General features: G+C 41.0%; 1 protein-coding gene across 1 annotated transcript in view; it reads left to right on the forward strand.

Moving 5' to 3' along the window:
- The window catches only part of LOC145403946 (uncharacterized), a 46,707-nt gene that overhangs the window by 14,665 nt on the left and 17,314 nt on the right, over nt 1–14,728 (forward strand). Inside the window, exons 5-6 of the mRNA XM_080275548.1 lie at nt 3,050–3,257; nt 7,245–7,612. Coding sequence (XP_080131674.1) covers nt 3,050–3,257; nt 7,245–7,612 — 576 coding nt within the window. The remainder of the gene's footprint in view (nt 1–3,049; nt 3,258–7,244; nt 7,613–14,728) is intronic.

Genomic DNA, 14,728 nt, shown 5'->3' on the forward strand with positions numbered 1-14,728 from the left:
ATTAGCAGGTGTTAGTATATGGGACTCATTTTTAAAGATGAGGTAAATATCATCCAACCTTACAGTGTCTCCAGTTATTCAACCACTTGCCAGTTTGTTCCTGGAGTTATGATGTCATATACTGTACCTGAGAAAAGATGCCTGATTTTTATTTCCATCCATCCATTATCCAGTCCTACACTGCCCCATGAGGAGCATAGGAGCCCAGGGCTAGGCAAGTTGGTCTTGACATTTAAGACGAGAGTGACCAGCCTCACTTATTTATTCAGTTTTAATCAGTAGTTACAGTTCCTGAGTGAATTCTGTGTTCTGCATAACAATATAGTTTAAATACAGTAGAGTACAGAAGCAAAACTTGGACCCTGGTGAAAGGACCCAAGTCAAAAGTGAGATCAGGAAATGAGTTATTTGAGAGGGTCATGTGAAATTATATGAAGAGACACATGGATGTTATTGAAGTGCTATGAAAAATAATCTGAGATAGTTTGACCATGTGAGGAGGATGGAAAATGAGTGGCTAATAGGAGAGAGTATGTGAATGAGGTGAGGGGAGGATATGCCAGGCTTGGAGGGATACACTGTATGAGAAAGGGAGATGTGAATTAGAGGGGGGGGGGGCCAGCCAGGTGGTTAGAGGACAGGATGGCATGGAGGCGGTTTGTTTTTGGCCACCCTTTATGGGATTAAGGTGTTGGGCTGTAGATAGATAGCTAGAACATTCAGCAAGTCAGCCACAAAATCCAAGATGAGTATAACAGTAGGCTGTGTGGGATTGAATATTTTGATGCCATTCAACACCTCATCAGACTAGACATACCAGCACTGCATCTCCATAGCTCTCCTGTGGAAGAGTTCTTGGGAAGGAGCAGGGCATCAGCAGAATAGAGGGTAGAGTGGATTGCATCCCTTTTGTTACTTAACAGTCATTGAAGATGGTTCTGCTCCATTGGTGCATAATGTATGAAGCATCTCATTATGAATGGTTTATTCTTTGTAGAGAGAGTAATAACTTTGAAGGCTTGAATGGGAACAAATATAATTTTGTTCATTAGCTTTTTCATGGTTGTGAGTTTTTCCTTTTAGTTTCTGTCTTTTATCCACCAGATATATGATGTAGGAAACTGGGTTAGTTTGATGATTATGTTAGCACATAAGAAAGTATCTTTTCCCTTAACTTTGTATGCAGTTTTAATGGCAGCTTTGTATCCCTTCTGCTCTTGGAAGGCTTATCAATACTGGTTGATTATTGCTAAGTGTGAATCCTGTGTTGTGATCTATTGGAGCAAAAGTAATTCTCTTACTTGAATGGTGAGTAAAATACTTTTTTTCTGACTCTATAGTCCTGACATCATCCTGTCCAGAGGTGAGGAGATATCAGGATAATAATGATTATGTTGATGGTGATGATGATGATGCTTAAATTGGGCCACACTTGGTTCTTCCCTCATATTGCTTCAGGAGTACTGTGATGAAAGCAGAAGTTAAAGTTTGCCATACAGGTCTCCCTCGTTTTACGATTGGTATGCGTTCCTAGAAAGGCAATCGTAAACCGAAATATCGTAAAGCGAAATTAAGGTTTAATGGGAAAAATAGGGATGCGTTCCTGGACTCGTGTATAAGGAACCCAAGACCCATACAAGTGATCTAATATGCAGTAATAATGATGATGTTTTATGTATTGTAGAGTCGTGCTTGTCTCCCCAGCTTTCTTAATGTTGACAGCATCCTTTATAACAGTCAATACAGTCGACTGTGCAAGACTCATGGAACAAGCGATGGAGTTTGCCCCCTCACCTGCTTCTTGTTGCTTCACAATATTAAGCTTAGACACCAGGGTTAAGGACGTTCTTGCTTTCTTTGGCTTCATATCACCAGCACCAGATGTTGCAGGGCGTTTACAAGACATCACGGTGGTGGCACTAGGGGTGCAAAATATGAAGAACAGGAGAAATAGTAATGTCATGGGCACTGATGCACACAGATGCACAGAAGTTGTATGCTGAACAAGCACGCGGGTGAGACTGGCAAAAGTGTGGGAAACTGTGTGGGTGGGGCGGGTATGCCACTCATCTCTCAGCTGATCTGCCTGTGAGCGCGGGATTTCCACATGCCCAATAGTAAATGCGAGGGAGCTCAATCGTAAAATGAACACTTGGTACTAAAGAAGAAGGATCATAAATGCGAAATATCGTAAAACGATACAGCGTAAAACGAGGGAGACCTGTACTATTATACATGGTAATGTATTGGATGATTTACATATTATGTAAATCATCCAGTGCATTATTGCCTCCTGAGGAACATGGGGCTTGGGGCTAGGCTGCTTAGTTCGAACATACAAGGTCAGAGTTACCAGTTGCTGACTCAGGTGTTCAGTATCTAATCCTGTGTTGCCTTAGGAGGCTGGGGCAAGGCAAGTTGGTCCTGACATTTAAGATGAGTGTGACCAGCCTCATTCATCCCTAAGTGGCATTATGTGAGCAGTAAGCCCCAACCACTCCTTGGATATAAACCTTCACGGGTTCAGTCCAATTGGAGTGTCAGAATTATGCACTAAACCACCAGGCACCATAATCTGGTTATGTGGTTACCACCCAGCATAGTAAATGGTTTCCAGGTGTACAGGAAACCATTTGGCTTGTCACTCACTGTAGAGTCACCCTTAGGCAGAAGAAAGAGGAAAGAATGAAGGGAAAAAAAGACAGAAGGAGTGTAGAGTCACCCATAGGCATAAGGAAGAGGAAAGAATGAAGGAGAAGTAACAGAAGAGGAAGGAAGGAAGAGAGGAAAGGGCAGTCACCCGAGAGCAGCACTACATCGAGTGAGTGGATGGTGAGCGTGAAGTGTTATGTGCGCAATAAAGCCCAACAATTTTTTGTCCAGGAACCTAATGGGCAACATCCAGTACAGCACCCCTTAATGCCATGTATCAATTTGAAGTATCCAAATGAGTAGATGGTGAGTAAGGTACCAGTGTATCACAGTACTGTATGCTCAAAATTTTTGTACAAATTTATGACATATTATAATATTGTATTTCCATTTTTAGGCTGCTGAAGTAAAAAAGAACCAGGAAAATGATGACAAGAACTTCATGAACATGACCTCAGGCAGTTCCTCACAAGCATTGCCTCCACTTACCCCAGCACCTGTTGATGAGCAGGATTCTCCAGATTCCTCTTATGATTACACAAATGGCCCCTCCAACTTCCTCAATCAGTTCCTAAACCTTACATCAGCAGCAACTCCACACCCAGGTAGTAATGTGGCCTGCAGTTTATTTTTAGAGAGCCATTCACTGCATGGTTGAAGTTACTAATTTTCTCATTGTTTATCTGATGGTTGACATACATTAAACCCTCAATATAACAGACTAATTGAGGGGAGGGGTGGGTTGCTATATTCAATAATTTGCCATATCTGAGGGTCGGTATTATCCAAGGGATTACTGAACCTAGGCCAGTATATGCGGGGAGTCGTTTGGTCCTGCGTGCACAACCACAACCTAAACTTAATCTATGAAGTTTTACATGGAGAATTCAATGATTTATGAAGTTGAACATGTAAATACAATACTGTATGAAGTTGTACATATAAATATAATACCTATAATAAGAATACATTATAAAGTAGTATATACTGTTACAGTACACTTACTGTGCCAAGAAGAGATGGTGTTGAAGTACACATACTGTGTTAGGAAGGGATGCTGTTGTCACTGTGGGCTGATTCACGAGCTTCCCCCACATTTAGCGACCTGTGTTTGCAAAATCCAGGGGATGTTCGGTCACGATTTGGCCGTTCGCTATATCCGAAATTTGCAATACTGGGGTTTGTTATATCGAGGGTTTACTCTACTGTACACTGTAAATCCTCACTATCCTGTATCAAATTAATTTGAGGATGACTTATTCTGTTTAATGTAAAGTCTGACATGAGCAAATTTTTACAGATGAGAATTCCTTTGGATATATTGTATGTTCAGTCTAAGATGTTTAGAAACCATTTGAAACAATTGTGTCACAAGACACTGTAAAAATAAAGTATGCTTGCTAATAGGATATGCTCAATAATAGAGTGAATAGTGCAGAAAGCAGTATATTTGTTCCGTATACATTTAAGCATTGGCTACTCCTGTTGTTTCTTTGGCGTAAGAGGAAAAATCAGTTACATTTAAGCTGCCTTAGAAAGCAAAGGTGTAATATAGCAAAATGCCCACATGAATTTTAGTGTGGCATGAAAATTGAAAGGGAAGATTAATAGCACTGGAATTGGGGCTGTTGATGTATGTGTGTGGAGAATGGACAGGATAAGGAACAATGTCATTTAAGAAAGATGAATAAGGAATTGGAAACCTGTGAACACTGCCATTGAAAACAATTTTGTTGATCAACCTCACTCTGGCTGAGCAGATCCATTAACCACAGCAAAGCAAGTGCCCCTGCAGGGCCGTCCCATGGAATGAACCTATGTTCCCTTGTGGAAGACAGCTTTGCCACAGAGAGATGTGGAGAAGAGTGTGGAGGTTTGGTTTTCAGATGCAAGCAGCATTTGTGTTTCTCTACCCATTTAACTAAATAGGAGACCTGTGAACACTAGAGTTGAAAAAAATTTTCTTCAACCCCAGTCTGTTTGGCCGAGCAGATCCATTAACCACAACCTAGCAACTGACCCTTCAGGGCCTTCTCATGGAGTGAACCTGTGTTCCCTTGTGATAGACAGCTTTGCCACAGTGAGGTGTGGAGAAGAGTTTGGAGGTTTGGTTCTCAGATGCATGCAGCATTTCTCTCCACCCAGTTAACTGGGGCACCTTAGTGGACACCACATCGCCTCATTGTATGAGTATATGGTTTTCACCCAGCATTGTAAATGGTTTTCTAGGTTACAGGAAATCATTAGACTTGTCTTTCAGTGTAGAGCCACCTGAAGTGAAAAGAAGAGAAACAAAAAATGACAGGAAGGATGGGAGAACAACACGCAGCTTCTGTTATATGAGCAGGATATATATCCTTCTTCATGAGCTCCTGGTTGTGTGATTCGAGGAGGTCTATAAAATCAACATCGTCCACCACGTGAAAGCCAGCTTCTGATGCTTGGGCAGCTATTTGCTGGTGAATGGAAGGGATTTCCTTATTTGGGAAACTCCAGAATTTTCATGTTACCTCTGCCCACACTTCCTTTCTTGACAGCTTGATGTTTTCAAGGGCATGGTTCATGGTGTAGCCCTTCCAAAGCTCCTTGACTGTCTGCCTCTTGCCCTTCATCGCCACCACCGAGTTGTGCATACACTTCCTCATGTAGTGCATCTTGAATGTTGCAATAACACCGTGGTCCATCAGCTTCAGGAGAGAGATGGTGTTCAGTGGCAGGAAGAGAACACATGGCCTCATTTGTCTTTGGATGTCTTATGGCATTGTCAAGGAACAGAAGGTGCTTATTTGCAAGGTTATTTGCTTGTGTGTATATTTTGATGTGGGTCAGAAAGTAGTCTGTTATGTTGTGCATGAAAGACTGCATCACCCAGGCCTTTGCATTTGAACACCACACTTTCAGTAACATCTGCTTAATGGTCCCATTGAGCGTAGGTGGTGTCTCTGAATGGTAGACGAGCAACAGCTTCAGCTTAACATCGTCCTCTGCTTTACTGCCGAGAAATAGAATGATCCCTGCTGGCCTTGAATCCTGGCACAGACTTTTCTTCCATGGAGATGATTGTTCAGGATGGCATTTTCTTCCAAATTAGGCCAGTCTCATCCATATTGAACATCTGTTTGGAATACTCACCCACACTTACGATTTTAGCAAACTTCTGGAAACTGGTCTGCTGCCTTAGTGTCCACACTCACTGCCTCTCTGAGCATTTAAATGTTGTGCAAGTTTTGCACACTTCTTAAGGTGGGCAAACCAGCAGTCATTTGCCACAAGTCTCACTGACTAGGATAACTTGGACATTTGATGGTGCACTACATGGGCTCGCACACTCACGATGTGACCTTGGATCCTCACCACTCTGGCTCACATGTACACCACTAACCATCATTCACAGCAACACATGCATCATGTTCAGCCTTGCATTTGTACCACAAGCAACATGCCTTTTCTTGCACGAGACTCCTTGACAGTGCAATATGTGTTGCTTTCTGGTTCTCCAGCTACATTGTTAATAGCTGCTTTGTTTTCACCATCACATCATCACAGGAGTGAGTTGCCTGCATCTGTGCAGTGGGTCCAGTGCCTGCTATCATTTCCCTCACCTTGCGCACGATTTAAGTATATATGGTTAATATGGTGGAGGATGAGAGGTTAAAGGCATGGCACAAGCAGGACATGCGCTCACCACCCTTGTGATGATTTAGCTTCCAGTTTTGTGGTTAAAGTATTGGTAATAGGCAGGCAACGGAGGCAAACAAACATGCTTGGTGGACACCGCACTTGCAGTGATAAGAGTGCACTTGAGAGGCATTATATAAGCTTTTTGAACTCGTAGCACAACACTGGAGAACAGTAAAAACTCTGTAATGGGCACATGTTAGGGTGACATCCATGGCAGCTAGTGTAGCAGAGAGTGGGTGAGTGAGGTGGGGAGTGGAAGGAGAGGGAAGGTTGCTCTTCTGACACACTCCTATGTCACAGCCCTGTTGAGTCTATGATGGGAAATGGCAAGCTTCCCAGATTTTCCACTTGACCCAAATCATTTTCTCTCAGCATCTAACTTCATGCTCACATCACCAAATTTGGGTCAAAATTGCCCACTCATGTCATTGGTTTCTCGTGTAGTGGTTGCCCATATAATGGGACCCACCTGTTGGAAGAGAAGGGGGCAGACAAAAAAAGAATGATAAAGGTGAAGGAAGAAGTAGACAACACTACATCAAGTGAGTGGATGTATTCTGAAAATGCTACATATGCAAATGTGGAAGTTGTGAATCTTGATGAGGTTCATGGAAGTCCATTGAGGGAAGTTAGACAATAAAACTTAGTGGAAAATCTGGGACTTATATCTCGATAAGGTTATGTTCCTGTAGACAGATTCTGGCAAAACTGATTTGTGTATGCTGGTCCAGTCCTGCATCTGCAGCTAATTGAAACTAGAGAAATGCCAACATGAGTTTGCAAAGCTCCATAGCTTTCCATTAATACTAATGTAAATAAAGTTGTCCATAACTGTTTTTCATCTGCAAACACAGGTACATTTAGTATAGTATGAAATTGTTTATATATCAGTTGCAGTGTTTTATCCTCAGATGAGACCCAAAGTGACCTGAGTCAGAATATGGAGCTGACCAATGCATCAAGTCAGGTGGCAAGGCTGACACAAAGAGAGCTGACTCGACGAATTGGTGATAATATGGAACTGACCACTGCAGCGATTCAAGTGGCAAGACTGAGACAAGGAGAACTGACTCAAAGACTTGGTGATAACATGGAGCTGACCAATGCAGCTGGTCAGGTAGCAAGACTGGCCCAAACAGACACAACTCAAATACCTGGTGGTAATATGGAGTTAACCTGTGCAGCAAGTCAGGTGGCGACGCTGACACAGGACGACCAGACTCAGAGAATTGTTGATAATATGGAGCTGACCACTGCTGCAAATCAAGTATCACAGTTGGTAAGTGAGTGAGTGTGAAAGTGAGATACAGTAGCCCTTCATCTTATGTGGCTAAGGGGTTACCCTGCTGGACTGGCCGTTCAGACTTTGGATAAAGGGGATACTTTTAACTTATATTGTGTTATGGTAACCAGGTTTCCTCCCTGACCCCAACATGCCATATAAATGTTCAGTGCTACCCAAACTAGACCACAGATATTCTTCCAAAGGGCATATACTACTGTACAGGCAAATGCCAGTTTAACAATGCAGTTGGTTAAGTAAAAACCCATAGGTATGCGGGGTATCATATCTTGGGGGAAGATTTAACATGTATAGGGATGCATGCAAGCATGTTGGAGCCTTTAAAAACGAAAATGAGGGATGCATTTTTGAGCCTTGGGTTTCCCCCCTAAACAAAGTCCTAAACCCACCCAAATATGTCCAAAAACAAAAGTTTAAAGCCAGTCTAAATGGCCTAACAGCTGTAAGAGAATCTAACCTAAGTCTGAAACCAGTGCCTGTCTCGCTTGTACCCAGTCAAGGTCACTGGAGAATGCGATCTCCGACTCGTATTTAAGCTCAGTAGAGAAGATGAAGCAGCATTGTATACATCCCTCCATCAGACGGTCCTAGGACAATTAAATAAACATCTGTTATGCATAATAATAATGTATGAATGACACAAAATCTTCCAAGGTGCAAATTGTTGTAACGAGAATCATTGATGTTTTGACGGGGAATGTGATCAATGATGTGATCGGGATAGCCTTTTCAATGGCCCCTCTTTATGTCATTTTAGTTACTGCTCTGGTTACTGAGCTCCTTTATTTTCTTCCCTTATTTTCCAACATTTATTTAGAAATTCCTTTGTACTTTCAAAGCATTTTCTCTTGAACTGTCAGAATGTGAACACATGATTTATCGATGTCACAGTTTTCGTCAGTGCATGAAATAGTTACTCTTTAAGGCTTTCATAATTATTAGTATTTAAAATTATTGTTATGTATTCCGTGATAGATTTTGGGGAGGCGGTAGCTCAGTTGGTAGAGAGTTGGCCTACAGTCCTAACGGACCCGGGTTCAAATCCCGCTGGGGGTAGGGAACAGTTTAAGGATTTGAATTCAGTAAAACCAGACTTTACCCATTAACCAGAAGACCCGCCGACATGTCGTAAAAATACCCCCGCTAATATCAGTACACCAGTCCTGTATGAGACAGCCCTATCATGTATTCAGTATGGACGGTGGGTGTTAGCGCCGAAGTGGTGACATGTAGAGGTGTACGGTACGTAGGAGGAGTACTGGGCCTTGAAAGCAGGCTGTGAAGCCTATGCCCAGAGTCGGTCACATTAAAAAAAAAAAAAAAAAAAAAAAAAAAAAAAGTTCAATGGTCAAACACAAAATATTCTTTGTTGAGTCGCCTATTTGTTCACTCGGTTTTGTACCTCGTTTGATGGACAAGAATCCATACCCTAATTACAGTGTTCACCCCACCTATAACTAAAACACATTAATCTAAGTCTAAAAACAGTTTATTAGTCAACCTAAACACAAAATATAAGTCTAAAATATCATCGAAATTGGTTAAAAAAGAAAAAAGAACCCATCGCAAAACAGGGGGTTGGCCTATGATAGGAGGGGTAGGGTGGTATTTCTATCCCCATCACTATTTCAGGGTATTGCATCTAGGGGTATCACAGATCGGTCTTTGCTTGTGTTTGTCATGAATGACTCCAACTTACTGAATAAGAAATCCTGTGATCCTAGCTCCTTTATAGGGGTCCCTGTTGCTGGCCTCAGACCCCTCAGATTTTTTGACAGAAGTCAAGATGCCAACCTAGACATCACCCTGTGGGTAGTTTAAAGAACCTTACGAAATTTCAGCACCGCTTATGGGCGCCAAGTAAGCAGAATTCTTGCAAGCTGGGACTGTGTAAGCAGAGGGGTTGTTGTATAAAAATTAAAGTTTCTGAACCTGGATAGTTCCTTTTGTCTGAGTCTTCAAGAAGATTGAGTATATTTGGAAGATTCTGTGCTGTTGACCTCTTAAATACTTTGAGCATTGTTTACCATAAATGTATATGTGAATTATTAGGTATTAACAACGGATGGGGGGGTGGAATACTTAACCCTCTCAAACTTTTTCGACGTAAGAACCGCTTCCGAGTGCTGCACGACCCCCACAGGCTGGCCCAGATCTTATGTGCCACACACCCCTCACTCCGCTATGTGTATGGCATCGGAAAATGTTTCCTTTCAACTTTCTCCCCTGCCCTTATAACTATATTGTTATGAAATTGCTACTTTTTATAAATGAATAAATGATCTTTCCAATGAATGAAAAGAAAAAAGGAAAAGAGAAAATAAATTACCATATTGTATCATTCACTCATTTATTCAACACTGATTTCTCACATACATAAATATTTTGTTAATGTTTGTTGAAAGTTGTAGAGAATTTATTTGCGATGATTTCTGTTAAAAAAATGACACTTCTAGCTCTATTAGAAAGATTTTTAAGGCTTACAGAACAGAAATATCGTATGGTCTTTGACCACACCCAGCCGCTTTAGTAGCGGCTGGCTCAACATTGTAAAATGTTTCCAGACATTTCATTCCCCTGCCCTTATTTGCTACTGTATTGTTATGAACTTGCTGCATGTTATAAATGAATAAATGATCTTCCCAGTGCAAGAAGAAATAAAGCATTTTTTAGTTCACTTGTTTACTAAACGCTGATTTTTTAGATATACAGTAGAAACATATAGTCAGTGCTTGTCGAATGCTCTACAACTTTCTCTCAGCAAGCATTGACAAAATGTTAATATATCTGGGGGAAATCAGCGTTGAGTATATGAGTGAACAGTATAATATGTAAATTTATTCTCTCTCTCTCTCTCTCTCTCTCTCTCTCTCTCTTTCTCTCTCTCTCTCTCTCTCTTTATTAATGTATCTATCTATCTGTCTATCTTTTTTTCCATTCATTAGGAAGATCATGTATTCATTTATAACATGTAGCAGTTTCATAACAATATAATTATAAATAAGGACAGGGGATTTTTTTTTTTTACCTAGCCTTCATGTATGAGAGGGCCAACAGAGAGATTGAGAGAGAGAGATATATATTTATTGGCGCATGTTTTGTATAATACTATACTGTAGTTAAGATATTAGAATATACCAGTGAGATTGCCAGAGGATCATCCAAAGCGATACACGTGGTAACTGCATCAGAGATGTTTAAATTATAATCCCATTTTGTTGCTGCCTGGTGGGAGAGACATACCCTAGGTCCCTCTGTCACCATCACTTCCACCTCGGGGTAACCTTTCTGAGATATCAATCACACTTACTCTGCTTGGAGTTAGATTTGCATCTTCATCATCATCATCATCATCATCATCATCCCACCTACAGATGAGGTGAAGAAGGGCCCTCATGGCAAGGAAGGAGAGAATAAGGTAGAGGGAACACTTATAAACAGCATGGCCAGTGACATGGGACTCATTCACTTACCATTGCAACCACTGAAATCCTGGCTACCTAACAGTCATACCTTTTTTTTTTTTTTTTTTTTTGCATCACAGTTACTGTCATCAAGTTAAAAAGAGTGTGTCAAACCCCTGTTATGTTCTTCTCCCTACGTAGTTCATCCAGCCAACCTAATTCCCTATGTTCTGTAGCTTCATGAGCCTCCATACCTCACTTGTTTACAATCTTAGTTACCTTATCTTTCCATCTTAGACTGCGTGCTTCCTCCCTCTTTCAAACCTGCTCACATATACGCTTTTCACCACTGTCTACGTCCATTCTCTCCATGTGGCCCTGCCATCATAGCACTCTTCAGCCCTATTGCCAACAGACTCCCTTACCCCATGTATTTCCTAATTCATATTATTCCTTATCCAGTCCACTCTCTCCACCCGACACACATTTGTTCTGGTAACCCCATTTCCACTGCCTGTAACTCTTGACTTTATGTTCTTATGCCACATCAGAGTCTCACACCATGCATCTCTCTTACAAGCAACACACTCGGACCTTTGTTTTGTATGAAGACTGTCAGAGCACTAGCCAGTTTCCTGCACTGTACTGTACTTTCCACTTCCTTTGCACCAGAATCATTTTAATTATATGAAGAATTTTCTGTGTGGCAGGTGGAAGTGAAACTGGCTGTATGCTTAGACCTTACATCTCCAAGTGTAATGCACATTATCACTTTTTTGTGATAATTTCTATAGTACATCACAAGGATGGAATATGGTTGGTTTTCCTATTTGGTTGCTGACTTCATTCTGTATTATGGGATGCAGGATGACAATGCACAAGAACCACAGGTGCTCAGTAAATGACTTAAAAAATTCAGGGTTTGCACTCCACTTTGCAGTTTCAGGTATAAGCATGCAACCTATAAGGTCCACTGAAAAGACACATCACAGGTGAGAGGAATGTGGTTTTATGTGAAAGGAGCATGTGGAATAATGTGGTGAGAGAGCGAGACAGACCATTAAGGAAGTGAAGGACCATTGTGGTGTTGACAGAGATGTACTGAAAAGCATTAGAAGCACCATGGGATGGTTTGGCCATGTGGAAAGAGAGGAGAATGAGAGTTTCTTAACCCGCGGCGTCCCGTTGACGTGAATTAACGTCCACATGTTTTGTCACTGCCAATCCCGTCGACATACATAAACGTGAATCAATTGCAAGGTCCCTAATTAGCATAATTTTCAATTTTCGCGAGTGATTTTTGGTACGTATACACGTGACACCTTCCTCTACAAGATGCCAGGCAGGGACAATGCCTTACCCAGCATGACCTCCTCCCCCCCCCCACCTGCAAGCCATTGTCTTAGCAATTCACCTGTTTTCAGTGACCTGGCCAGTAAAGCCATGTCATGCCACGGTACGAAATTCAGGGCCAGAGTGATTCCCCAATCAATGACAATGTGGAGGACAAACTTTACATAGCATTAGAGGAAGAAATTGTCAGAAATGATGATCAGGTAATGTGGCAAAAAAAGGTCAGGTATGATGATGAGTTACTGAGTGAAACAATGCTTATAATGCCTATATTACTGTTTGAAAACCAATATACTCTCGTACTACATATAAATTCATACCAAGTAAATAAATAAATACCGTTTATGAGTGGTGTGAAATAGTTACCCTCCCATACAGTAGAACTTGTTTTCTTTGGTGCCAGCCTGTTAGAAAACCCATTCAGGTAAGGAGGTACTGCTACCTGGATCGAGTATTTTAAACCTCAGGTGAGTGATTTCTCAATGAATTTTCGATGTTTCCCACCAAAAGCGGAGGTTTGAGCCAAAAAAAAATTATTCCAAAAATGGTCGGGATTGGGGGAAGTCAGTGGTGGAAAAGTGGTCGGGATGGGGCAGGTTAATGAGAGTGCATGTGAGTGAGATGGAAGGGGTGAGGGGGAGGAGTAGATTAAGGATGAGATGGAGGGATGAAGTGGAAAGTTATATAAATGAAGGTGGTGTGAGTTGGAGAGAGAGGACAGCCTGATGGCAAAGGACAGTGGTATGGAGGTGTTTCAGTTTTGACCACTTCCTCTGGTATGAAGGTATCTGGTTGTAGATAGATAAGTGTGGTGCCCATCATCCACTCACTTGATGTACAGTAGAGCTACCTTCAGGTGACTGCAGATTTTTTTGTTTTGTTTTTTACCCAAAAAATCATATACTGTACTCAGTTGGGTAGTAACCATATAACCAAATAAGATGTCTGGTAGGTTAAAGTACAACCATTGTAAAACCTATTCATAGCATTCACCATTTTTTCTTTTTCTGTCCACATCATGCACACATAGCACTTATCACATTCCTTCATTACTTACCTTATCATTTTCTTTTTTCCCATATCCATAAATGTCACAGATATTTAACATTCTTATGTGTTGTGATTAGTTTGTTTTACTGTAAATGTTTGATCCTACACATCCCTTACCACTCCTAAAACTACTCTATCACTCCCCAGACATTCTGTTCTCTTGTTTGCAGACTCTGTAATTGTTATACTGGATTTTAACACTCAGCAGACTTATGATGATATTTTTGTACCAACTGCAATCAACTTTACTTTTGTACAAAGGTACAGTCACAAGCTTCATCCAGTTCACTGAATGATGAGACACACCGAGGTCGTATGGTATTACCATGTAAACAGAATGCTACAAAACTGTGTGATAAGGAGAGTGCTGGAAAGTGTGGTAATATATGTTGTAAGAGGAAAATCTCCCAGTAACATACTGTAGGACAAAAAAGTTAAACAATGTATAGATTTGACTTAGCGGAAGAGGATGGTTGAGAAAGCAAATGAGATGTTTGAGAACAGCAACATAGAGACTCTTTTGTCTTTGTCATCTCATGTGCCAGAATTTTTAGGAGGGGGCAAAGCGTTAGTGAAATAGAAAGGTAAAATGTCTTGCTTTTTTTTTTTTTTTTTTTTTTTTTTTTTTATGGATGACTTTCTACTGCAATTGGTATTTATGAAGCAGCTGTATGTTTTACTGTGTGGTAGATTTAATAACTTTGAAGTTGTGGATAGGGAGTAAAGGAATGTGTTGCATATTTTATTGGAGAATCTGGTCACTAGCTTCTTATACTTCAGCATTTCGCTCTTCTTGTATCTGAATTCTGTCCACCCGATATGGGAAGCTGGGATAGTGAGGTGATGATGTGAGTGTAGGGGAGAGAGAGAGTACCTTTTTCCCTCATTATATAAATAATTGGGATTGCTTCTCCATATTCGTTCTGCCCTTGGAAAATAATATTGGCTTATCGCCAAGTGTGAATCCTGTGTAATCACCTCCAAGAGTAAAAGTACCTCTGTTGCTTATATGTAACTACAGTTGAGTCCTTTTTCTTATTGTGTCAGGATAACTGTTTTCAGACATCATGTTATTTAACTAATGTTATACTGTCTGTCTGTATTTACTCTTTCAGGCAGCTGGAGGTGAAAAGAGTAAGGAAGTGAGTGACAAGAATAGCTCTAAATTCCTTCAGAACTTCATGAACAGTACTTCAGGCAGCTCCTCCCAGACACTGCCTCAGTCTAATCCTGCACCTGTTGAAGAGCAGGATTCTCCAAATTCCTCATATGATAATGGAAATGG

Source organism: Coenobita brevimanus, chromosome 62 (genome assembly GCF_032717465.1).
Source record: "Coenobita brevimanus isolate Jiangsu-jjx chromosome 62, ASM3271746v2, whole genome shotgun sequence".
In the NCBI taxonomy this organism is placed as follows: domain Eukaryota; kingdom Metazoa; phylum Arthropoda; class Malacostraca; order Decapoda; family Coenobitidae; genus Coenobita; species Coenobita brevimanus.